The following is a 27,576-nucleotide window of genomic DNA, read 5'->3' on the forward strand; positions in this document are numbered from 1 at the left end:
TGCTGTCTAAATAAACAAAGCCACATGTGATACGAACTACGTGATATTTAATAGAATTCAATATTGAGTCAGTTGCATGGCAACTTGCACTGCATTGCATTGCACTGTGTGTGCAATCAACCGTAGTACATGTACTGTACAGTACTACCGTTCGCGCATGCATGCATTATGGAGGCCAACGTAATTGATTGACTGAACGGAATCCGAAACTGCGAAAGTGTTTGTCATGCAATTCTTCCATGGTCATGTTAAGTTAAATAGGGTTAGTTTGATAAAAAATCTTTTGAAAAGGGGGAGTAAATAAGCCATCGTTTTTGGCGAACAACGATCATGACGATGTAACGAATAAACGATGACGAGAAAGGCTCATGATTTTGGACAGGTAACAAACTTTTTTATTTCTTTTTCGTGTAGTTTTGATGGGGCCATAGCCAACAACACACAAACATGACAAAACGGTCGTGTGTAATTTTGTATAAAAATGTCTTGGGGCCTCGTAGACCCGTGAACGTGGCGTTGTATACAACGCCACGTTCTTGTTTCATTTCGAACCTGGCGAAATCGATCCGACATACAGAATTCCGTATGGGTGTTGAGTACTCACCTAGAAATCTAAATTTGCCCGTCCGATTGTTTCGGCTGTGTAATTTCGACGAAATTTGCCCATTAGTAAAGACCCATACTAACGTGTAGAATTTAGATTTTAACCTGACCCTGACAAATAACCCCGGACGCGTCTGAGTCGCTTGGACAGATTGACGGCTGTTTCATGTCGCAACCCCGAAAAAAAAAACCCGCAGACGATTGGCTGCTCGGCTCATCTCGTGTACAGTACGTGTGTGCACACACACGTTGGCGCACGTGCGACCGCGTGCGGTGCGGTGAGAGAGGAAAGGACTTGAAACTTGTCTAAAACGATGTCTGTTTTAGCTGCGACAGTAAACAGCCGTCGAATCATACGAAAATAAAACGCAATGCGCATGCGTCAGTTGGGAGAAAATGGCAGCTAGCAGTATAGTAGCGAACGGACTTCATGAACCGGGGCCAGAATTTTCCTCAATTTTCGTCAAATGCAAGTTTTGACGTACAAATAGAATTCAAGACAGCTTCATATGTGAGTACTTATTACATGGGCAAAATAACGTCCAGTGTGTGTAATGGAGGGAGCCAGAGGGACACGTTCGCCAGGTTCGAAATGACATAAGAACGTGGCGTAGTTTACAAGCCACGTTCACGGGTCTAGGGGCCTCGGTCATTGTCGGTCCTGAGACCTGTGTCATGTTTTGGTCAATTGCAAATTTGCAACAAGAATTGCAACAGTGAATGTTTTTTTGCCATTTTGAGAATTAGAAATTTTTACCTAGGCCGGCCTACTAAGTGAAGTCTTCGAAGTTCAACTGCTGAGTCCGAGTGCATAATTCTGCAGTTGTCGTTGTGTCTTCATATTCAGGAGATGGCATTCAGACCCATTGCAATTTGAACTTCTAATCGGCAAAAAAAACAACAACATACTTTTTATTAATTCTGAACAGTTTCTTGGGGTAGAAATTACGATTTTCATATGCCATGTATGCGGTTTAAATTTACGGTACTTGGTGCTGTGCAATTCTGCAAAAAAGTGTTGCAACCTGACGCCACTTCCGCGATTGTGTACAAAGTCTATGGAGAGTCAAGACATTTTTAAAAGTATTTCCTCACAAAATCGGAAATAATTCTCAATATTTGGAAAAAAGTGGCGTCAGGTTGCAACATTCTTTCCCAATTCAGCATGCCATGCGCATAAACGGTACAGGTATTGCGTTTTGTCGTCATCGTCATTTTACCCCCAAATTAGCTTGAGTAACTCCAAGTCCAACTCCAAACGTGATAAATATTGGATCTAGAGTTACGGTACTCAAACTACCCCCAAATTATATATCTGTGACATACCTGCATGTTCTTGACTTAACATGCTTAATGTTGCCATCTATAACTTATTACTAGTCAATTAAATTGAACTTGGATTTTTTTTCCTTGTACTGGAACTGGACCCGGTAGTGTACACGGTTGTCCATGTTATAGCCTAACGTTGCTAGTCCATAAACCCCATGTGCATAAGATGGTAATTTCCTTCCCAAGATTTGCTTCCAGTTACTGTTTATCTTTTGGTTATTTTTATTTTCCCCCCATTCCATTGCTTCATCTATAGGCTTGTCAATTCTTTTGTTTTATAGTTAAATTTTGAAAATAATATAGCACCATCATTCAAGGAGTACAATCATCGCAGTTTAATCAGTTGTGATAATTTGGCTGTGCAGTGAGCATTCGACCAAGACGACCCAATACATTTCTCAAAGTTGAAAAATTTGTCGCAAACTAAGAACGACATAAAACATGACATTTAATGTCTCCCATAGGTTTGTAATCGGAACCACCAAGTTCTCAGTGCCGAGTGAGGATGATGTCCCCCTACTCACCCGAGGTCTTCTTCTTTGACCAGAAGATCATCCTGAAGCGCAAGAAGCGCCGGCGGAAACACCCGGATGAGCTACCACGCAGTCTGCGCTTTGCCAACCTCAACCCCCGGCTGGCCGCCTTCCTGTCCAGCCAGGAGCGGCAGAAGAACAAGAAGGCCCAGGAGGGGGAAGGCGGCGGGGAGGAGGGGGGAGGCGAGGACGGGAAAGGGGCGGATGGCTTCCTCAAGCGCCACGGCCGGAGGGGAAGCCTGGACAGTCTCGACGAGGGGGAGTACTCCCAGCGGCAGATGTACCACGAGGCGGTGGTGGCAGCGCCCACCCTCCTGGTCCAGCTCGCCAAAATCCTGTACCTCTTTGAGAACGAGCAGTTGGACCTCCCGCGGGAGCTCGTCAACTACCTTCAGAGCGGCTACCGGGAGTTGATGACCGAGGTCCAGTACACGCGATACGAGTGGCAGTGCCCCGAGAACGTCCCCCGAGAGGATGCCAGGGGGGACGGGGAGGGAGGGGCTAAGAAGCAGTCGGAGGGGGACCAGCACCAGGACGAGGGGGAGGGGGAGAAGTCAAGGAAGCGGGCGCGGAAAAAGAAAGCCGAGGAGGGTGAGGAGGAAGGGAAGTCTGGGACTCTGTCAGTGATGGAAAGCACCATTGGGAGCACCATGGGGAGCGTCCGGGATGCGCAAGGGGGAGCCAGCAGTGCTGCAATGGGCTCATCATCACAACGAATTAAAGCCAAGATGGAGAAAAGCAAAGGTGAGATACACTCAACCAAAAAAACAAATTCCCCCCTTAATACTTTTTTGTCTAACTCAAAAATTACTGGGCACATCTTGCTCAAATTATGACTGATCAGTACAGAAATTCCTTAGCAATCCAGCCATACTCTTTGTTTGGCCCAAAACAGTGATAATGTGTACAAAAATTATGCAATTTATGACAAATGGTACCGAAAATAAGTTGCACTTTTGCAAACTTGCAAGGTCATGAAGGTGAGTGTGAGCTACAACTTTCACGTACATGTATACAAAAGTGCAACTGTATTCAGTATCATTTGTCATAAATTGCATAATTTTGTACACATTATCGCTCTTTTGGGCCAAATAAGGAGTATGGCTGGATTGCTAAGGAATTTCCGTAGTGATTAGTTGTTATTTTGAGCAAGAGGTGCTCAGTATTTTTTGAGTTAGACAAAAAAGTATTGGAAGGGGAGGGCATTCTTTTTTTTGAGTGTACAAGTCGACGTTGCTTCCAGTTTTCCATCCTTGGGTTTGAGTAAAGATGTGTTTCCATCATGAAACTATGCTTCCTAGTTTTAATAGTACACACGATCATTTGCTTTTTGTGCAATTTTTGTAAGTTTGAGGCAACAAAATTGCTCAAAATTTGAAGCAGGCTGCATTTATAACAATTACATTTGTAACTTGTTGAAGTTTGAGCTCAGTGGGTTTTGGATAAACAGAGAAAAATGTGTGCACAATGTTTTGGTCTCGTGTCTGTGAGCATCCTATTTCAAAACCACCTTCAGTGCTGTTTACTTGCAAAATGATGCCATTTTCATACAGAATAACTCAACTGGATATTTGGTACGTAATATGTTCACTTTGAGCAGTGTTTCTGTCAATAGATCATTAAAAAAGTAATTTTCAAAGTAATTTCAAAAGATCCTTGAAATTTATAGTTGTACATGTAGCTTAATTTCTGTGATACCAACAAGTTTTCAATCCTTGAATTTGACGTACTTTTATTCACAGTGGACCGGAGGGCATCTACAAGCACCTCCAACCGGGTATCAGTCGCTGGGAAGATGGGTGGAGATACAGGCACGGTCATTGGAGAAGCACAATCTGAAGGTATACAAATCACATTAGTAACACCCGCATCCCTGACCTAAACACACCATCTCCCCCTCAAAAACAGACAAAATACTGAGAAAATGTGTATCACACACGTATGCAATCCATTAACCCTCCTGCTATTCAAACAGTCACAGACAGTCAAAATTCACTTCCACTTCCCTTGCTATACTTTTAACAAAAGCCAGTCACCATAAGTCAGAACATAAATCGTCAGTAACACCACGAAGTAACACCCATACCAGTAAAAACTAGCATTCGGAGAAAACGGCATCTGAAGTTGAACGCCTTCTAAAACGACACTTTGGGTCAAAACGGCAGAGTATTTTCAGTTGGGTTTCTCGTTGTGGACACTTGATGAATTGAATTGATTAAATCTGCTGTTTTTCACCCGTTTGTGTATTAAATTAGCAAGAAATAAGAGAAAAAAGGTGAGTGTTCGTTTGTGAAACCGAAAAAGCTGCGAAACTGTAAATTTTTGTTTTCACGAAGTAACACTCTTCAATGTATACAACACGAAAAAAGTGCAACTTCAGGTCAGCAAGCGCGCGCTCATACAAGGAAAACCTTTTTGCTCACATTTGAGCAGAGTGTGCACCATGCATTGCAATGGTAAATGGAACTTGAGTGTTACTTCGTGAAAACGAAAATTGTCACTTTTGTGCAAAAGTTGCCATGGATAATTGGCGTAATTATTAAAGTAAAGCTCTTGAAGCTTTGAAACTTCGTACAATGGTAGGCCTTGATAAATAATGTTTAAAAATGTAAAAAACTGAAAATGGAAAAATGGAGAAAAAAATTGCTTTAACACGTGTAGTGTTACTTCGTGGTGTCAGTTACGATATGTCAAGCGGAAACACGTACCGCCATTATTTTATACCATTTTAAAGCTTTGAATTTTAACTTTATCCCTGGCGAGTATTGGTTTGATATTTAAAAGAGTTTTAAAATTATTCGTGTTCAAATAAAGGCATTTCGAAAACAAGCTCAACTCGATGATGCGGTACATCAGATGCAGACTCGAGTCAACAATCTGTTGAAATAACCCCCAAAAAACAGTTTATCTATATTAAATAAAAGCACATTGAACTTGAAACGAGGAACATTATTGTGAATTTATTAAGGTGTAGTCTACGTGGATCGAAAAGAAAAAGAAACGCAGAAAGTAAAAGGCAACGAGATCACATGATGATGCATTTCCACATTAGAAAAAATGTGCATGATTGATTTTCCTTGAAATCGGTTGAGTTTGTTTTTGACATGCCTATATTTAAACATGAATAATTTCAAAACCCTTTTGAAAATCAAACCAATACTTACCAGGGATAAAGTTAAGATTCCAAGCTTTAAAATGATATAAAAATAATGGCGGTACGTGTTTCCGCGGCGATGCTAGAGCCTCGCGAAAAAATGTTGCGGGTATGTTGGGACGCGCTGTACATGTTTACTTTGGCGCACCGGCCATCCTTACCTTCATACAGACAGAGATTTCTTTTAATTCTCAGCTTCATATCTCTGGCTTGGAAATCGTTAAAAAGTCTTTGCTGTCCAAACCAAATTTGAAATCTTCTTAAAATGTATGTCTTTACTATATCTCCCGGTACATGAGTGAATGTACATTGTATGCACTTGAAACCCAAAGTCTGATACCAAAAAAGAACCAAGACACAAACTCTGTTTTCTTTGATTTCTTCTGGGTACAGCGGTACACCAGCCCAACTTCTTACAGGTCCTCAGTTTCTCCATGTCCTCCAAGGTGTGCGAGGAGAAGGGCTGGATCCTGGAGAAGGAGGAGTCCGAGAAAGAGTTTGAGCAGCGGACCGTTCTGGAATGGGCGCGGGAGAGGTTGCAGCAGGCCATGGCTTTAGCGTAAGTACTGGACTTTGTATATAATACCGTGCATGTATGTACTGGTATGTAACTTATTAAGGCCTTTTCACACCATCTCCATTTGAAGCCTGTTGAAACTAATCTGGATCCAACCCGGTTCAGCCCAAATTGTTTCCGACACGGATCGTAAAGACGCAACGTTCACACTGTACTTTACACGAACCGGCCGCTACTTGAACCATGTAATGTTCAATCCGGCTAGGGTCCCAGTGTATTCACCATGTTCACACTAGGAATTCTCAACTCGGATCGCGCGCATTCGGCACGTGGCGCTGTGATGATTTTCTCGATCCCATAATGCATTGCGACGCACGGCTCTGCGTGCACTAGACCAGGCTAACTGACAGGTGAACAGCGTGAATTTACTACTCTGTGAAATACGGACTCATTGGTAGTATTGCGCATGCCTACGTATGATAATTAGGAGAAGGACTGGTCACGTGAGAGGGTTTGACCAATAAGAGAGTAAAGAAATCCCATTTTTAAAGGAGTCCAATTTTCATTTATGACACCAATTGTGCAACATATTTCCAAAATGGCTCTGCTCATTTCATAAGACGATTCATTCTATTTAACGTTAGAAATGTACTTTTTGTGTACATTTTGCGGAGAAAAAAGTCATACGTAATAATACAAGCCCAGACTTAGCAAAGGATGCTCCATATCCAGGGAGTTTTTGGATGATAATTAGGGGGTGATTGTCTTGTGATTGACAGGTGTTTTTGATGGCGATGATGGGATTTGCAGAAATACATTGAATGCACATATTAAATGTTCATTTTGATGTTTGTAACTTATTGTATCAAAATTCATCAATGTAGTAACTCTTTGTGTAAAGTTTATGATGTTGATCGTCGGCAGATTCGACAGCTGGCTTCGAATACTGTTGTTTTTTACATGTACAGGATTTGCAGAAATATCATGTACATTGAAATGCACTATTAAATGTTCATTGTGTTTTTAACATGGTGTATCAAAATTCATCAGACATGTCAGTGTATTAGCTCTCTTTTTGTCAAGTTTAATCATTTATTGTCCACGCAGCTGCACTGGTGATGCTATAAACTGTAACAAACTCCCAACCCTTTGTGCTTTGATTTCACCGCATGGAGGTTCATTGAGTGGACGGAAATTAATATCGTCTGTACGACCAGACATTGTTTTTATGTTTGCTGTTGCTTAGTTGCCATACACTGTTGCCTAGTTACAATCTTCTGTCTCTTAGTTACACTACTTTGTAATCAGATGCTTTTTTTTTCAATTGTCTGACTGAAGTACACTTCAAAATTATGAGTGTCCTAGTAGCTGAAACACATGTAGGTTTTGTTAGAGTTGGAAAAGACATTTATAATGTACAATTTTGAATGAAAGTGTTGACATTTACCGGTACATGTGTATGTTAACCTCAGCTGCATTAAAGGGAATATACAACATTTGCAAACATCGAAAAACAAAACTACCACATTTTTACAAAATACCAGGATGTTGGTAAATGACAGTCTAAAGCATCCTGTAAAATTATGGCACCAGGTGTGAAGAAAAGTGGTATTTTGTATAAATTTCCAATGGTGGTCGGCTGACCACTGTTGGAAAAACCTAACTTTTTTCAACTACTGCTCCAAATTTACCATTTTTTTCAGTCCAAATTGTGTTTGCTATTGGTTACATGTTCATGCACGGGTGCAGGCCAGCTAGACTGGTTCCCTAACCTTACATTTTTCTGGCATCTATAAATTGATCCATTTCATCTTTAGTGGAGTCAGGGAATCAGACTACTTGAACATTTTTGTTTTTCTTGGTTTTTCCAGCATTTTTGAACACAAAACTCCCTTTAAATTCTGTTATGAATTTGATTAAAAGATCTGCTTTTTTATGGATAAGTGGCACATGTTCTTTGGAGAAAGAATTCAAGTCTTCAGTAAAACAAACCATGTACATTAAGCATGTAAAAGCTGAAAAAGTTCTCTTGCTTTTTTCCGATAGGCCTTTTTTCTTTAGGTCATTGTGTTTGCCTACTTGTCGTTTTGATATACGGGTATGTCTTTCTCATATGAATATAAAAGCAGAATTAATTTTGAAAAAAAAATGGATCAAACATATGTGAAGTAGTTCAACAAACTGTTTTGAAAATACTAAACCTTTTTTAATCATTTATTACTAAGTAAATTATTGATATAAATATGTCTGCATTTTATTGTAGGTTTGAAGGGAACACTTGAACCTTAATCGGAATATGATAGTCAAAACTGGGTTGCTAACAAAAGACTAGCGTACTATCTCTGTTTGGAAATGACTGTGTCTGGTCATTTATAACAGGGCTTGTCAGCTTCTGTTGTACACATATTCAGTTGCACAGTCGGTATTATTCATTAAGGTAATTTGAAACTTGTTGATTAAACATGTAGAAAGGCCACATAAATAGGGAGTTGTGTGAGTCAGTATCAGATAACAAAACAGCACAAAGTGTGCAGTAGTTGTAAATTCCATAAATAGAAAACCTATTCAATTATTTGACTTTATCCATGTTGGTTTTCTGTCACAGCCATTGTACATGTATGTATCCATGTAGCTACATGTAACACATGAATGTTCTCGCTGTAAATTCGCGAAAGTTGAACACGTCTGGCAAATTTCACAGCAAATGTTTCATGACATCAAATTTGCTTCGCATTTGCATCAAGTTATGGACTGGCCTTAATGTAAATTATGCAAGCCCAACTTTAACCCTAACTCCCTAGGCCTTTTTGCTAGGATGTATCCTCAATCCTGCAAAATCCTCCAATTGGCCTCATGGAAAAATAGCATACACTGTATAGCCTCAATCCTGCAAATTCCTCCATTATTTCTTGAATATGGTCCATGGAGGGGTGATCATCACTGCCTGAATCCTGCAAAATCCTCCGGCTATGACTGTCAATAGGCTGAGGCAGATAGAGGCAGTGACATCCTGGAGCAGTGTGGAGGATGTCAAGTATAATCAAGGACTAAATTTATGCACGGCTGCATGAGCATAAACAACACAAGGTCCGGCCCAAGACCTTGACACAGTGTGTACTCCGAAATCAGCAACGCACTTTTGCAATGTAACCTCAATCCTGCAAATTCCTCCAATTTGCAAAAAGGATTTTGGAGGATTCAGGGCGGTTAGGGTTAATAGTAATAACGAACCACTTTAAAACATACGTTTTGTATAGCCCCTTATCCCTTCAACATTTTAGATAGATTTACAGTGTGGGTTAGTTCATAAATGTAGGGTCCAAAAGTGTGATATTTTTGTGTCTCTCTTACACCATGACTCGTGAAATTGACCATACAAGTACATGTATCATTAAAATTGACTTCAAACTAGTTGGGCAGGACAGCACAGGTACTTTGGTTATCACTCTCAGAGATAGAAGGCATTAATGGGGTGCTGTGGTCCAATGGTTACGGTGTTCGACTCGTGTGCCATGGTACATGGGTTTGAATACTGACCGTGGGAACATGGCACTTGTGCTCTTGAGCAAGGCACTTTACCATTATTGCTTCGTCCTTCGGATGGGACGTAAAGCCGTAGGTCCCGTGTGTTGTGTAATGCACGTTAAAGAACCCAGTAACACTTATCGCTAAGAGAAGGGGTTTGCCCCGGTGTTTCTGGCAGTGGCTGCAATATGCCCCGCAGCACGTTGGAAACCATTATACATGTTATAAGGTACTACATAATGGGTCTCATATTTCTCATAAACTTTATTTACCTTTCTTTAATAATTGAAATAATTTCCAGCGCCTTGAGTACCTAATTGTTGGTAGATACGTGCGCTATATAAGACTCCGTTATTATTATTATTATTATTATTGAAGAATGTGTCCTGAATTCACAGAATCTTAAAAAAATACACAAAAAATGAGACCCCAAATTTCATGAATTTATTTGACTGACCCACATGTACACGTGTGTCAATTAACACTCTTTCGACTGCATTGTGGTTGACTATTTGGAACCAGTCAATACAAAAAAAATTCTCTTTTGGCTGGGGTTCCTTTTAGTCTGGTAGTTTTTTAGCAGTACTTCATTACACTGTAATCTGCAACTTTCGGGAGCGTCACAAATGTGAAATATGTTTTGTTTTCCCAGGTAGTCTGGTTTTTATTTTTAAAATTTCCCACAAATGACATTCAAAACCTTTCTTTTCCATTGTCTGAGAAATTACGAAGTTAGTTGTAAAGTTGGTTACTCAGGTTCCCGATCACATAATCTGGAACTGGTTCCTAGAACATCAACGGTCGGGTACTCGGGTATACCCAGTTCTGACGCACAGCACTAGCTTACTGACAATGAGGTTTTGCTGGATTGTGACTAAGGCCAAAAAATATAAGTCTCCGGTTTCTGGTATGGAGCTTGCCCAAAAAGTGGTGCGGCGACGTGGCTTTTTTTTTTTTTTTAAACCTGTTTTTTTTTAGGTTCAAATGTCGGCTGATGACTGCAAATGGTGCCCGACTAAACTTCGTGCAAATATATGGGAGTCCAGAGAGGCCACATAAAGCTTATTCTCGATCACAACCCCATCTAAAAACACGTTAAAATTGTGCAGCAGCAGGATTCCAGTCAAACCAGTGAGTTTGGCGGTTTGAGACATCATCTTTTATTGAAAAAAAAACTTTTCCATTTTTGCCGACGCGCATGGCTATGGCCACGTGCGCGCATACCAGAAACCGGAGACTTTTTTTTTTTTGCCTAATGTTTCTTCCTTTATCTAACCTTTCAGATTTTTCGTTCTCCTTACAGGAAAGAGCAACTGCAGCGAGAGAAGGACTTAGGCCGGGACCGGCCGCTGTTTCTGCGTTACTATGGTGATGCCAAGCGGGAAGCCATGTTGAAGTACACTGGCAAGCGCGGGGGTAGCAAGCCGCAGAGTCACAGCGCGGGCCGGGTCATCACGCCCAGGCTACCCCCGGCTGCGCTGAACCTGGGGAATGTTCCCCAGCACAAGGTGATCACGGGACTGCCGGACGGAACCATGAATGTCTTGTATCCTTGTCAACATTAATTAGAGTGAGCGGATTGCATTTGCAAAAGGATTCGGCTCATTACTCGGTGTTTTCGAGAAACATGTGATTGTCCATTGATTGCAGGATTCTGAATAACTAACTTGGCCAGAATCTTCCTGTGAAGAAGTTATCAGTTTGTAAACCATATTTCCAAACCCCCCCCCCCAAAAAAAAATAGGTCAACTGCAATAAATCAAGTGGAGGCTATAAAAAAATTACGTGCCCTCAGTTTTTAGATCAGGTTTAAAATCTATATTCTGTGGATTATATAAAGGAGACTTTCTTCCAATTCATCAGGGGATTATTTTCTTTTATTTTCTCACGTAGTTTTCATATGGATATGATACAAAAAACGAATGTTTATGAGTGCAGTGGTAAGAATAATTTCATAAGGTGACAGATGGAATATGTACCATCTGTCACCGAATGAAACTATTTTTTCCATTGCACGAATGTGAAGCATCCATTATTTGTTTTAAACAACACCTGGATAAATCCTCGTCATCTGATTGGTCAGGGCTGCTAAAAGTGTGACTGTGCAATGGAACTTCCATTTATCGTAGAGTGGAACTTTTTTGCCGTGCAGCCATGGCGTGCATTGGGATGAATAATTCAATGACATGTGATCACAGCGTTGTATAATAAGGGAATGGGAATTAATGTGTGCTTTGGGGGTGTTAAACACTAATTTAAACTGGTTGGAGTCTGGAATGCTGATAATTACCTGAGGCGAAGCCATATTTATTCCCATTCATAAATACCTTGGCGGTAAAAAAATTACGGTCAAAAAGTCAAAACATGTCAAAAATTAAACACTTCCGATGATTTTGTTTACTTTCTGTTTTTTCGAAACACGCCTCTAGCTTTATAATGGAGTGTCCCGCGTTGTGAATTTAGGACTAGAAGTTGACTCAGTGGTAGTATTGCGCATGCCTAACGTTCAACCAATAAAATGGTAAAAGGCACTGAATTTCATTGGAGTCGGAATTTCATGTGACATTGGAAAAGTGTTTAAGACCAGCCAGCCATGTCTTTATCATCTGTTTAAGACCGGCCACGTGACGGGCTCTTGACCAATGGGAATGGATAAACTGTCTTAGGTATTTATGAATGTATAATGTATTTACCCATTAGCACCTGCATGTTTGCATTTTATCTCTAATTGAAAAATAATGCCCTGGAGTGTTTGGGCATTTGCGGCGGTGGATATGGAGTAATTGTTCATCCTTGACTGAGCATGTAATCACAGCTACCCCTCAGGTAAGCTGGCCATCATCCTGAGCAAGGCCGGTTTTGGCAGGCCAGGCTACTACACCATTGCATACAACGACAACGCCAGCCACGACATGCTGGCCGAGTTTACACCCACGGGGAGAGGGAGTTGCTATCACCCCAACGGAATGGTCAGGTGAGTTTATGGCCCTACTTGATGGCCCCATCTTTCACTATTTTCCTGTGATGAAGTATGTTGTGTTTGTTTGTTTGTTTGTTTTTTGGTTGTGCTGTCTGACGGTTTGCAAGAAAACAATTCCCAAGCTTACTCAGGTGGAGTCGAACCCACGACCTCCTGCTAGTGCAGATTCTGCTCGGCCACCGAGCTAGCATTGGTTCCAAAACATCCTTAGCGGTGCGATGTTTCGGCATATATCGGTTATTTGACTGTGCAGCGATTCACCGAAGCATGTACCCTTAACACACGGGCCAACAGGCCGCAAAGGACGTCTGGGGAATTTCGTATTCCTGCTAAGGAAATTCTGACCAGAAGTGTGTTTTGCATGCGTGCGTGATGTACGTGTGAGCTTGTTTGGTTTCTGTATGTACTGCAGCTTGCAAGTGAGCTGGTAAGCGTCGTTGGATAGAAATAAAAATGTTGTCCACATGGACAAAGCAGTAATTTGGCAGCAAAGAACTGGGCCTTGAAAGGCTAGAAATCAGGGCCCTTCATCGATTTGGACCATGATTCGATCGATTGTACGGTCAACCGGTTAGCGCCCAGTCTGTCGCAATTGCACATGTATGGTTCGTCACCAGACTAACAGTTTTTGGAACAGCTGTTTTTTTTCCACCAATGCGCATGTGCTGCTATATTGCATATCAAGTCGCATCCTGTTGCAGTGCAAAATTCCCAAGACATTCTTTGCGTGTGGTTCGTCTACCGAGTCAGGTTCATGAGTGGGAACATTGATGCTGCTCAGCACGGTACAAAGGATGTACTGTTACTGGCTATCGTTAACTACCCCGCTAAGAACACCTTGCACCAAGACTACCACTGACAACTGAGCATGCTGGGAGTTGCCCATACTGTTCCAATCTAATTAAGCAGCCGGTACAGCAGTCTATCAATATTTTTGGTAGCAGAATAAAAAAATATAATGTTCACATTGAATTGGCTCCATCTTTTCCAAGCCGTTGATTCACGTTAAAAAACACACGTACAGCTTTGGACTTGTATTAAAAGATTTTTATTTCCAAATCTTGCTCCCAACAGATTTCTCAGCACCGAGAAAATGGGCATGCTTATGGACGCGGAGGGCGTGGTTGTCCGCAAGTGGGCGTGGCCCCTGCCCCACCTGCGCATGGCCACGCCGGTCTTCTTCCACCTCAACCACAACATCAGCTTCCGCTGCTACAACCGGACCCAGATGACCCTGACGTTCCTCTGCCACAAGGAGACCACCAAGATTCAGGTGGGCCAGGTGCTGATGGCGGTGGACCCTGTCACCCAGGAAGACTTTGTGAGTTTAAAGTGAATGCACAATATTTGCTTTTGCTGCAATTTTGAGAAATAAATGGATTTGGAGGCTGAGTATGTTATGGCAGATATTGTTAAACTGACTTGTTTCACGTTTTGGGCTTGTACATGCTGGAAAAACCAAGAAAACCATTCATGGTTTTGTAGTCTGGTTCCATGATCCCACCTAAGATCAAGCAGAGCAATTTATAGACTTTGGGGAATTGTAAGGTCAGAGAATCAGTCTAGCAAGCTGGTACCCCTTCACAGGTGTGTAATCAATTGCAAAGAAAATGCGGACCAACTAAATATGATTAAAATTAGTAGCAGTTTTTGAAAAAAAGCCAGTTTTCTCCAAGGCTGATCAGCTGACCAGCGTTGGAAAAGAAACATTTTCTTGAAAATGTCAGCACACCAGGTGCCACAATTTTACAGGGACGGACATTGGTTATGGCTTTTAAATGAGGTCTTTAAAATAGTTTATGGGAGAGATTCAAATTATGTTGCCAAAACCTGTGATCTCTTTTGAATATATCTAATAAGAAATCATCCAAGACAGATTGTTGACGTGAGATTTATTTTCAAGGTACCTGGCATAACTGCTTGAGGTCTATGTTTCCCCACTGAGAATTCGTTAACCATTTTCAAGAATGATCTTAGGTGGGGCTGTTTTATTATTATTATTATTATTCGTTGAAGGCAAAAAGAGCTTATTATTGTTAAAAAAACGAGACTGTCATTAAGAAAGGGTCTTCTTTTTTAACTGCACAATATCTCCATATATCAAGGTGTCCAAAAGAGTGACATGTCCAAATAAAGGGCAGATTATGCTCTTTCTACTTACGTATGAAAAACTACTGCGGAGTAATGTTGTGTATCGGGTAGGGTTGACCAGGCCAAAAATTATTGATGTAAAATGAATCCGAACCGAAACCGGTCACAACCCCCTACAACCGACCCCACCCAACAAAAATTCAGGGAAACCTGACCCGAAACTTAACCAACTCAGAACAAAAATGAATATCTGGCTTGGGCAACTTTGTCCACTTTCTGTGCCTGAGAACCTACCCACATTGTGTGAAAATTGTCCGTCTCTCAGTAACTGAACCATACCTTACGGTATCACAATGTGACCTACTGGTGGGCCTACATGTTATGACTGTGCATGATTGGTCGTACTGGGGACAAGACTCTGCAATAAATATTGCTCCTTGTCAATTTCCCAGCTGTTTCTTTTTTTTTCGGTTTACTTTGGTTTATTTCAGGTTTCTCCAAAATGGCTTAACCAACCCCACCCGACCTGACCCGAAAATTACAAACACAAATCCGAAACCGACCCGACCCGACTGAAATGATGGACAAAAAACCGACCCAACCCGACCCGAAGTCGGTTTCAGTTGGGGTCGGTTTTGGATTTGGGTCAGGTTTGCACTACACTACTGCAGAGTGAAACAACAAAATGACCCGAGGACAAATTTTGGTAGAATCCAGTTACAACTATTTTTCTTTCTGTCACACATTTTTGCAGGGTTATCTAGAGACTGAAGAGAACTTCCAGTCCAACGCCGCCAAGGAGAGCATCAGGCCCCCTCCCGTCGTCAAGAAACCCACCAAGCGGGAGCCCCAGCGCTGGAAGGCCAAAGGCACGCCCAACGTGAACCCCAAGACGGCCAGGCTCAACGCCTTCAAGGAACAGGTGGCTGAGATTGCCAAGAGCCTGGTGATTGAGGAGAGAACGGAGTACGGGATACCGGCCGAGAAGGAGCTGACTGTACTGGCCAGGAAAACCAGGTATTAATACAAACCCTCTTATTGTTTGATCAGTCACAAACAATCACAAAATTTCTTCCACTTCCCCTGCCATGCATTTGTATACAGACTAGTAAAAAACAGTTGGATCACATTCGTGTATTACACTCTGACTAGTCAAATTCCATCAACAGACAAAGAGGTAACTGGTAGGTACAGCTGGCATATCAATCACCTCTAGTCAAAGCAAATTAGCAGGAGAATATTCTTACTGTTAAAAACAGCTTCTTAATAAGCCTTTTCGGAGTTCCAACTGCGCATTCGTAACCTGTGACAACGCGCATTGTTTGTCTCAAATGGCCTTTGACATCATCGCGCCACTGACTTTACAAAAAGGCTGTTTGTGCATTGTGGATACTGTCAAAGGGCATTTGAGACAAACAATGTGCGTTGTCACAGGTTATGAATGCGCGCAGTTGGAACTCCGAAAAGGCTTATTGAATTTGACTGTTATGATGGCGTAGCTGGATTTGTTGGCTGAATTTGTCTGCTGTAAATCTTGAATTAAACACAGACAAATCACACATGGGCCATTCTATAAATTTAAATACAATTTTGAATATTCAAATATTCAAAATTCACCGATTAAGTTAACTGTGTGCCGTGCCGATGAAATGAAAGCTTACGGTTGACAAAAAAGTGACTTTTGACAATAAAGCGATGTAACTTGTAAAGTTTTTTACTTTAAAATTACAACACAGTCATGTGTGTATGCGGGTGGTAGTTTTTTTCTTTGAATATTTGAACCTGTAAAAAAAGTTATTCAAATAGTTGGAGGATGACAGAATATTTGAATATTCGGTATATTCGGGACAGCCGTAATCCAAAGTGTGACATTTTTTCCTGTCCCTGTTACCTCTTGCAAATGTCTGGACTTTTCTAATTTGCCGTTCAAGTATCATTACGAATAACTTTTTGATATGATTCGTTGCTCAGTTTGCTGTTCAAAATTAATCTTACAGGATGACGGCATAAAGGATTGCATGCAGCATGTCAAGAATTAAAAATCGTAGATGTCAGACCTAACAGGGACAGGAAAAAAGTAGACCCAAAATTTATAGAATGACCCACATACATGCATATGTTGAGCAAATCAAAGTGTAAATGATCAATTAAGTCGACAGAAAAGAAAGTGAAAATTGACAATGTATCATGTTTAACAAGCTGTACATATCTATGTCTTAGGGTTGCCTGCGAGGATTGGATGGACCACTACCGCATCGCCGTCGGAATGCAATTCATCAGCTCCGCGGCCCTATCCAAGCGGCGGAAGCGGGGCGTCCAGTCGGCCAAGGCTGCCCCCACGCAACCCCTGGAGGAGGACGGTCTAGAAGGGCTACCCGCGGGCAAGACCCCGGCAGCCAAAGCCAGGGTGCCCTCCGCGCCGGCCATCACGTCCCACAAGAAGCGACCCTTCAGTACCGTGTCGTCGCTGTCCATGAGCAGGAGCAGTCGCTCGACGAGCACGCGGGCCACGGAGAGGCGAGAGCGCGTGCGCATGAACGCGGAGGATCACGGGGGCGGGTCAAAGCCAGGCACGCCCACAAAATTCTCAACTATCAGCGGGTGAGGAATTGTTGATCTTCAAACAAATCCAGTGATGATAATGTTACAAGGCATTTTTAAGGTCGTACTAAGCTGTCTGGGGTTAGAATAGGAAGGCAGGTTTGCTCAAACATCAGTTTCTTTGAAGGTAATTATACAACATTTGCTTTTGCTGTAGTTTTCAGAAAGGGATGGATTTTGGGGTTAGTATTTAACAGCAAATATTGTTACACTGATCTGTTTAAAGTTATGTATTCCTAAATGCTGGAGAAAACCAAGAACAAAATGCTTGTCTTGTAGTCTGGTTCACTGACCCTACTAGTACATTCGAAACGGAGCAATTTATAGACATCGGGGATTGTCAGGTCAGGGAACCATACTAGCTGGCTTGCATCTGTTCACGGATGTGTAACCAAGTTCAAACAAAATGTAACTAAATTTGGTAAATTGGCAGCAGTATTTGAAAAATAGTCAGTTTTTGAAATACATACAAAAATTCCACTGACAGCACGTTCACCAGGTATTGAGTATTATTTCATAATTTGTGGGTCTTTTTCTTTTGATGTTTGCAAATGTTGTACATTGCCTATAACTCTTTTGAATATGGATTTATTTGCCTGAATAAGACGAAAGTATACATGTAACAAGTAGCTATGACATTCAGCGGACGCCATTTTGTGCCAATATATTGGCTCGCCCAATGAAAACATCCTGTAAACACTTCATTATGTCCCATAAGAAAATGCGCCATATATTTATTGTACTACAGGCTGAAACTGCTTTACAGCGAAATGCAAAAAAAACATAACGGTCAACCAGGTCAGATATCACATGCTGTATCTTCTGATGCCTCAGAAGTACATGTAGAGCTCAAGTGATGAAATCCATATTATGGAGCTCAACTTCTATTCATGATCACGATAACTGTTCAATATATTTTCCGAGAGTGAAAGTTTCAAGGGAGTCATTCGAATTATGTTATCTTTGCAGGCATGTGGCTGGCGGGGGCGATCGATCTCGTAGTCCAGCCAGCAGGGTTGCCATGTCAACGGTCAGCGCGGACAGGAAGAAACCATCTCCGCTTACCGGCTGCCCAATGTATCCTTGATATACAGAGATGTCACTTTTCCAATTTCAGCCGGAATTCCATTTTGTTTTTTAAATCTCACACAATTCTGGTTTTTCCGGCCGTAAAAAAAAACTGGAAAAAGAGAAGAGAACCTGTGGAAATGCATTTATTTTTACCTTGTTAGCGCTCGATCTGGAGTTTAGTACATTCAGGCGCACGCACGGCGCAATGTTGTTCATTGAAGTCGTCCTAAAAACAAGTCTTTGTTGGGTAATGCTGGGTACCAACTATGTTTTCGTCGCGTGCATCGCGTAGTGCAAAGGTCATGTACACACCGACAGTGTCGTGAAATCGTGCATGTTCCGTGTCGAATATTACGCTGGAAATTCGGGTAGGCAGAATAAATAATAGGAATATGGAAAAAGTCAAGGTGATTGCGGGAACTGACAGCTTAAAGGCCATAGAAGCAAATATAAAAACTAAATGGAACTGGGCTTGGCTACAAGATAAAGATGAACAGGGACTTTGTGTTGGAGTGGCTTTTTCACCAAAAATAAATTTCCGGTTTTTTCGAGCAGCTGTTCTGTTTTTTTTTCAAGCAGACCTAGTTCCATTTTTTTCAAGCAGACCCTGTGGCACAGCCATCAACCAAAATTAGAATTAACAATAGTGTGTACACATGAACTTTTAATGATGGTTAAAGGCACCTTCCATCATTCGTAATTTATGCATAATGTTTATTTGAAGCAACAAAAGAAGGGTGCTGAACAACTATTAAACCTGATGAAGTTTTTAGCTCAGTGGATGTTGTATATTCCGAGAAAACACTATTCTATGATCTCGATTTCAAATCAAACATATTTATTTATTATTTTGAATTGGGCCTCAATTCAGCGTCCGAGACACGTTCTCATTCAGCCGATTGCAGCTACGCGATGTCGCGCACTGAACCAATGAATTATAGCACCCGCGCGCCCATGTGCATCGTGTCAATGCTTGCATGCGCTTCGCCAAATTAAAAACGAACTACTAACGGAAATTACCAACGATGCGTCTTAACCCGTTAGGGGGTGCGTGTGCACATAGCCTAACGAAAGGATTAGAATTTTTCATATGATTCACCTATTGTCCTTAACTGACAAATCACAGTGCCTTCCGTGCTGAGATGCTGGGCGACACCATGGCCACGTGTCGCTGCAGCCGGCACCGCATTCCGAGCCTGAACGACCTGGAGCTGGAGCGGTTCCTCGCTACCGAGGTGCCCCGCTCCCAGCTGGTCGTGGTCTGCATGACGTCCTCACTGCTGCTGGATGGCCTGCCCTGCGCCGACATGCTGCTGGAGTTGTACGAGCGGCAGAACAGGAACAGAACCAAGCCGTGTTATCAGGTCGGTATGCCTATAGTCCGGGGGTTGACCACGGAAGCGTGAATTAGTGAATTTGGACCTTGTAGATCAATATTCCGACAGGTACCTCCTTGGCACCCTTGAGTGTTTTTTCTTAAACAATTATTATGTAAATTAGCTTCCCCATATTCGTTCAAACTTATCAATCGAGGTGACAAGAAAATGCACCCCAATTCACAGTCCACCTCCAACTTGGGGTTTGACAACAAAAATCACATATTGTCAACATTTTGAAGAGTATGTCAGGCATTCTTACAAAATGAGATGGAACTGGGCACAAGCCGGCCGTTGTCAAGAAAAATGCAAAAAACCGAATGGATTGAATTTTTTTTTCAATTTTCAGATTTATTGATAGTTGGAATCTTTGATATGTCTGCTATACATATTTTTAAGAAACAGTATAACAATTGTGGAATACATTTTTTTTATGGAAAACAGTTTGCATCTTTCGTTTTTACGAATGCAAAACTTGAAATTTTAAGGGCCTTTTTCTCAGCATTTTACTTTTTTGACATGTTGATTAATACAAACTTTAAACAGCCATAATTAGTCAATGGAATGTCTGATTGAAGTGTAACAGACCCTATCATAAGGAGAATTTTAATCTCTTTCCTAATACCTGCAAACCCTCATTTTGACCGCTGCCCAGTTCTGTCTCATTTTGCCAGAATCCTCACATAATTATGAGGTTGAAGAGAGAAATTGAGTGGATCAGATTTCAACCTTTGATCCGGACTGAAACCCAAATGCATAAAAATGTAAACCAAATTCAAGCCAACTTCACTCACACTTTGGCACACAGAATTCTCTCAAATTTGCACAAGGCAAAGACAAAATGTTCAGTTCACCACCAGCACAGTTTGTGGTCAGGATTCACCTAGGGTGCTATGCGTCCCTCGGGTGTTCAAAATGTCATATCCCACATCAAAGCTGTCAACAAAAGTGTACCTGATTCATCATAAATTTTGCTGTATTCATGTTTGCTTGTTTCACTGTTTCAGAGTCGCAATGATCCTTACCGGCTGTTCTTGTACGACGTGGCAGTCGCAGCTCAGCACACCAGTAATGACATACCAGAACTCTTCACCCGACACAATGCCGTTCCGGGGATGTTTCTAGTAAGCCATACGAACATTCTGGTTTAACACTTTGAGAACGGAATTCATTGCATTGGGTGCAGGCCTAGGATAGACTCCTCCTTGAGCAAGGCACTTTGTCACTCATTGCTTCTCTCCACCCAGGAGTAAATAGGTACCTGTGAGGGCAGAGATGGTTATTGTGACTAAATAAGCATTGCTTGCACCTAACAGGCAGCATCGAGCTATATACTCCCCAGGGAGCTGAGATGGTATTTGGAATGTTTAATTGGCCCAATGATCAGGGGTAATAATACTGTAAACGCTGTGATTCAGTTTACTAATAAGAGCATTCTTAAATGCCGATTATTATTATTATATAACACCCAAATTAAAATCCTTGTCATTTGATTGGAGGATTGAAGGTCACACGGCATTCATTAATTAAACTATTACACGGCTTACGTCATAACCGTGCATTTTTGGTTCCATTCACCATGCATGTTCGTTCCATCCCTTTTGATCTATTGCACACGCAGGCCTCACAGACCAAAGATTGAATAGTGCCGCACATACGATCTTTGCAACATCATGCAATTTATACAGCAATACAAAACTTGCCTGTGAAGCAAATGCAGTTACGAACTGAATTTGCCTTGCAGATTCCGTTGCATTGTTTTAGGAACTTACAAGTAGTAACTTTCATATTGTTAATTTTGTGACATTTAAACCTTTGCTAGTTTTGAACAAGCTGGAAAAACATCTATAGTGGATGAGCCAGAATGCAATTTTGTCAATTTTGTTTATTGTTATAGTTTTATCCTCCAATCGAATGACAAAGCTAGTAGATCTTTGGACTTGGATGTTATATCAAACAAATAATGTTATAGTCTTGTGTTTGTGCAATGGAGAGGATAGTTTTATTCATTGAAAGATAGAATGTTCCATTCAACTTGGCTTCGCACATTCCATCTTTCAACTTACGAAAATATTCTCACCATTGCACTTACAAACATACATTATGTGTTATACTAATTGTTTATAATTAAATTGAAATCATTCTCAATCCCTGATTCCACAGATCTACGCCAACTCCAGGCTCCTGTTCTGTGATCACATCTTCAACGGCTACGGCAACGCCAGGAAGGACTTCCAGAAGCAGATGTTGAAATCCAAACGGGATGCCACGTTGGGCCGAATACTGCCCCCTGACTTCCACTTCAGGTAAGTTAAGGCCAGACCAGCGTACACCTTCCTCAAGTTTTTATTGTTGGAGTGACAAAAGAGTAATAATAATACCCAAAACCCTAGCCATTACTTCACTAACACAGACTTGAAAACTTCCGATAGAGGGTACAGGAAATTTTTCAAGGAATTGTTACAAGAAATTGTTACAAAAAACTGTTACACCAAACAGTTAGACGAAACTATTACAAGAAACAGTTACAAAAAAATGTTACAAGAAACAGTTACAAGAAACTATTACGAGAAACAGTTACAAGAAACTATTACGAGAAACAGTTACAAGAAATTTTTACAAGAAACAATTACAAGAAACTATTACAAGAAACTGTTACAAAAAAACTAGTACAAGAAACTGTTACAAGAAACTATTACAAGAAACTTTTACAAGAAACTATTACAAGAAACTGTTACTAGAAACTGTTACAAGAAACTGTTACAAGAAACTGTTACAAGAAACTATTACAATAAACTGTTTAAAAGAAACTATTACAAGAAACTGTTACAAGAAAATTGTACAGGAAAATCAGCTCCTTCACAAGTACAAGTCTATCCAGACAAGTATGAATGTAGATAATTGCTGAGAATTGCATGTACAATGTAAAAACCCATACCCTTTGCTGTTAACCTACATATAGTGATAACCTGTACTACATTGTACTAGATTGTATTCATTCCCTTGATCAATTCATAAAACCATACTGTGCTTTGGAAGGTTTGGTTAGTACAGGGTGTTACCGGCAGGACGATCTAGGGTGGTACAGGGAGTAACAGGCAGGGCGATTTGGGGCAGTGCAGAGAGTAACAGGCAGGGCGGTTTGGGGTGGTACATCAGGGTGGCCAGGGTAGGTTCGGTTACTGGCAGGGCAATCTAGGGCGATACAGGGAGTAACAGGCAGGATGATTTGGGGCAGTACAGAGAGTAACAGGCAGGGCGGTTTGGGGTGATACAGGAAGAAACCGGTAGGACGGTTGGGGGCGTTATAGGTGGTAATCAACAGGCAGGACAGTTTGGGGCGGTATGGGGATTAACAGGTAGGGTGGTTTGGGGTGATACAGGGAGAAACCGGTAGGACGGTTGGGGGTGTTACAGGTGGTAATTAACAGGCAGGACAGTTTGGGGCAGTACAGAGAGTAACAGGCAGGGCGGTTTGGGGTGATACAGGGAGAAACCGGTAGGATGGTTGGGGGTGTTATAGGTGGTAATTAACAGGCAGGACAGTTTGGGGCAGTACAGAGAGTAACAGGCAGGGCGGTTTGGGGTGATACAGGGAGAAACCGGTAGGATGGTTGGGGGTGTTATAGGTGGTAATTAACAGGCAGGACAGTTTGGGGCAGTACAGAGAGTAACAGGCAGGGCGGTTTGGGGTGATACAGGGAGAAACCGGTAGGATGGTTGGGGGTGTTATAGGTGGTAATTAACAGGCAGGACAGTTTGGGGCGGTACGGGGATTAACAGGTAGGGCGGTTTGGGGTGGTACAGGGATAAACCGGTAGGACGGTTAGGGTTGTTATAGGTGATAACAGGCAGGACAGTTTGGGGCAGTGCAAGGAGTAACAGGCAGGGTGGTTTGGGGTGGTACAGGGAGTAACAAGCAGGGTGGTTAAGGGCTGTACATTGAGTAACAGGCAGGGTTGTTATGGGCAGCACAGGCACCAACAGGCAGAACAGTTTGGGGCGGTACAGGGGATTAAAGGCAGGGCGGTTTGGGGCAGTACAGAGAAAGTAGCAGGCAGGGGTTGTTCTAGGTGATAACAGGTAGAACGGTTTGGGGCATTACAGGGAGTAACAGGCAGGAGGGTTTGGGGCGGTACGGGGAGTAACATGCAGTGTGGTTTAGGATGAAGGGTGGTTTGGGGCTGTACAGGGAGTAACAGGTAGGGCTGTTATGGGCAGTACAGGGACCAATGAATGGGCAGAACGGTTTTGGGCAGTACGGGGAGTTAAAGGCAGGGCGGTTTGGGGCAGTACAGAAAGTAGCAGGCAGGATGGTTTAGTGCAGTACCTGGACTAATGTTATTGATTTGTGTCCTCTCACAGCCCCACCTATGGCCGTCGGGGCCCCCGCTCAGCCTGGGGAGGTGAGATCGGCGGGGCCAGGGAACGCCGGTTCTCTGGCTTCCCCCGGCTTCACTCCGGCCAGGCCAGCCAGCAGAGATTGTCCACGTCCAGTCTGGACCAGAGCAGGTCATCCAGCACTGTGACCAGCCTGGAGCAGATCACGCTACTCAGGCCGGGCACGACATCCAGGTGAGTGTCTTTGATCATAGAGCTGTAGTACATGGCAGTGTCGTAGTCCATCACCAGGGCACATCACCAGTTCAGTCACAAGTGAAAGTTCAATCACAAGTCAGCAGAGTTGTAATGACTCGAGTCAATGACTCGACTCGAGTCCGACTCGACTCGAGTCCGACTCGAGTCACAATTTTTGGTGACTCAATTCGACTCGAGTCCCTAAGGGTAAATGACTCGACTCGACTCGAGTCACTGCGAGCAAATGACTCGACTCGACTTGAGTCCCTCATCAGAAGACTTGACTCGACTCGAGCGAAGGCTAATAAGACTCGAGTCCCAAAAATAAAGGCACAACTTTGCGAAAAGTATTTGCAATGACTTACGGTGCAAAATGTATGCTCACTTCGCTTTGCGAATAGCAGTCTTGTACAAATATACAACGTGTCACAGACTCCCACCTCATGGTTCTAGAACGCACAAAATACTATCCAGGAACCAGATTTTTAAACACATTTTCTAAATCGCTGTTTCATCATTGGCTTTGGGCGATTTCTTATAAATCTCTTGGATTCGAAGGCTGGCTAAACTTATGGCCTCCTTATATAAATTTTGGTATATTGTGTTCAAATATTCGTGACTCGAATTGACTCGAGCTAAATATTTGACTCGACTCGACTCGACTCGACCTTTTGACCTAATGACGCGACTCGACTCAAGTCACTTTTTTAAAATGACTCGACTTGACTCAAGTCACTTCTTTAAATTGACTCGACTCGACTCGACTTGAGTCACAAAAATCAGTGACTCGTTACAACTCTGAAAGTCAGTTCACCTGTCCAGTCACACGTAACAGGGGATGAACAATAATAAAGGAATGTTTTTATCACAGTTCATTTGAAGAGCTTGTGAGTTGACTCTGGACTGGATGACTTTTGATGACCTGTGATTCATCACAAGTACCTCCACTACAACGTTGCTAAATTCTTAAAGCTCTTGCTGTTTGGACTGGGCACATTCTGTTTGTGCACAAACCTATGTAAACTCAAAATTTAGGCCACATGTGAATGACACTGGAGGTCCTGTGAGTGTTGCACTTGGCCATTAACTGTTCCTGTGTAGAGCCCATATTATTCCACTTATCGCATTGTAGTTATACCCCGATGAGTCAATCAAACCGGAGTAATAGGCAGGGCAGTTTGGGGCCGCACATGGACTATTGGCCTTATTCATGATTTGGCCATTTTTGTCGCGTTCCCTGAACATATTTCATTAAGTGTTTATATAACTGTTTGATACAGTGCTATAGGGTGGCGCCAGACTATTTATGCAGGCACAATGCAGCCTTAATTTACTGGGTTTTTTTTTAATCTGGCTTTAAACATTAGAGAATTACAAATTTAAAATTATTCATCGAAGTAGACTGGAATTAATTAGAAATTTACTTGCTTTCATTTCTTTTCGCAAGTTCCAAAAATTAAGATTTTTCATCACTTTCAATTCAATATGACCGACTCGTGAATAATGTCCACTGATGCCAACTCACCCAACTGCATGTCAGTTGACACGTGCTGCCATTGATCACAGAAAATATGCATGTATTCACAGCATTTCTTATGCATATTTTTGTTTTGTGCTTCAGGCATGCAGAAAGCTCAGCAGCTGACTACATGTCCCTGAATCTCTCATTCAACGGCAGTATGCAAGTAGCTTCCTGAGGAGAGAGATAAAATGTGAGCCATGTAAACGGCTGCTCACCCTTAAAGATGTCACACAGATGAGACTATGAAGAACTTGAACTCTTGAACCATGCAGCATTTCAGGAATTGATGCGACAGCAAGGCTGGTTTGGATGAAGAGCTATGGACTTGGCGGGGCACGGCGAGTAAAAGGGATTGACAATTGACCTATCGCCGTTTGCGAGTTAGCCACGCGCCTTAGACAACCCGATGGAGCTTCTGTACACTAAATTTTGTTTGTCTCAGATTGTGGGCGTTCTGCGTTCCTTGTATATCATGTAATTGGACAATATTTCGCAAGCTGCGTTGACGCGATTCTACTGCGATAGGTCAATACAGTTTGCATCATCCAGCATTTGCCTCAAAGAGGCCACTTTAATACATGTACAACTATTTGGTCGACTTCCTGCCTGTATTTTCATTGTTTAAATGCGGGATTTATTCGGAAACCTCTCCAAAAAAAGTGATGTTTACAAAAGAATTTCAACTTGATTGCGTGCAACGAACACAAAAGGTAACTACTTAATCCTTGGCACCAAGTGCAAAATGTATACCGTTTGATGTCTCCAAATGGATCTCAAACTTTTCCGATGATGCATTTGCAGTTGAAGGAGGCTTTGTGAAATACACTGGAGAGTATACGAGGACAGGCAACGTCCTAGTTATCCTGAAATCTTATTGTTTGCTTTGCGTCATGATGATGCTGTCTTCCGCTTACGCCGCCCGCGGGTCGACGTTGTGGCAAAACAGAACAGTAGTTGACTGACATTTCAGGATCAAGCTGCGCCTGAGCTACGACCGTCGGGAACATCAGTTGCCCATTTTTGGCGACCTGAGTGTAACTGCAACAATGAGGCATGCGCACAACAGGTGGGAATCAATCCCAGTCGACCTGTGTGAAGTTACAATGTCGTGCGCAAAGCATAGCATTATAATAATTATGGCAGGCAAAAGAGCACACTTGGTGATGGAAGATCGTTTTATTGTTATCAACACACGCACCGCCATTTTGAAAAAGTCACTTGATCACGCCTAAGCCGCAGAAATTGTCATCACTTCGTGGGCGTCATGCAATTGAGATGCCGCCTGTTCCTCGAAAATCACTCAATTTCTCATTGTTCTGACCCGAGCATGATTTTGTGCTTGATGCCAGCGGTTCCGTCTCTGTGCAAGCAAATCGCAGGTTGACCTGAGGTCAACTGTACACTGATGGGCTTATTCAAGTGTGCCATCATGTCAGGCAAACCCCTGCGGTTAGACATGTGGATCTTTTGACCCCTACATCACAGGTCAGTCAGCCAATGTGCAGGCTGATCTCAGACTAGGTTTGTGCTGCTCAAGGCAGCTGTTCTGCGATTCTCACAAATTGCCGGGTAGAGAGGGATATTTTACCTGCTCTGTTCAATGGGTCCTTTAGTTATGGAATCGGGTGGCATGTGCGTCAAGCGCTCGCCTCTCACCAAGGTGACCATGGTTCGAATCCTGGCCGCGGATCACATG

General features: G+C 42.3%; 1 protein-coding gene across 1 annotated transcript; it reads left to right on the top strand.

The window, feature by feature from the left end:
- Window positions 1-129: 129 nt before the first annotated feature.
- LOC119719994 lies at window positions 130-27,561 on the top strand. The gene is made up of 15 exons (XM_038189488.1): window positions 130-382; window positions 2,397-3,209; window positions 4,208-4,306; window positions 6,013-6,178; window positions 10,965-11,207; window positions 12,477-12,635; window positions 13,716-13,962; window positions 15,487-15,749; window positions 16,953-17,333; window positions 18,303-18,410; window positions 19,531-19,768; window positions 20,788-20,904; window positions 21,944-22,086; window positions 24,146-24,355; window positions 25,980-27,561. Exons 2-15 carry the CDS (start codon window positions 2,438-2,440, stop codon window positions 26,053-26,055), a joined length of 3,222 nt encoding a protein of 1,073 aa, XP_038045416.1. The 5' UTR covers window positions 130-382; window positions 2,397-2,437; the 3' UTR covers window positions 26,056-27,561.
- The last annotated feature ends 15 nt before the right edge of the window (window positions 27,562-27,576 follow it).

The sequence above is a fragment of the Patiria miniata genome, unplaced genomic scaffold, assembly GCF_015706575.1.
Source record: "Patiria miniata isolate m_02_andy unplaced genomic scaffold, ASM1570657v1 HiC_scaffold_13, whole genome shotgun sequence".
Lineage (NCBI taxonomy): Eukaryota > Metazoa > Echinodermata > Asteroidea > Valvatida > Asterinidae > Patiria > Patiria miniata.

Coding starts and splice junctions, on each gene's coding strand:
- LOC119719994 (XM_038189488.1), top strand. CDS start 2,438: ATGATGTCCCCCTACTCACCCGAGGTCTTCTTCTTTGACCAGAAGATC. Junction 13,963..15,486: donor CTGTCACCCAGGAAGACTTT/GTGAGTTTAAAG, acceptor ACATTTTTGCAG/GGTTATCTAGAGACTGAAGA. Junction 20,905..21,943: donor CCGTTCCGGGGATGTTTCTA/GTAAGCCATACG, acceptor CTGATTCCACAG/ATCTACGCCAACTCCAGGCT.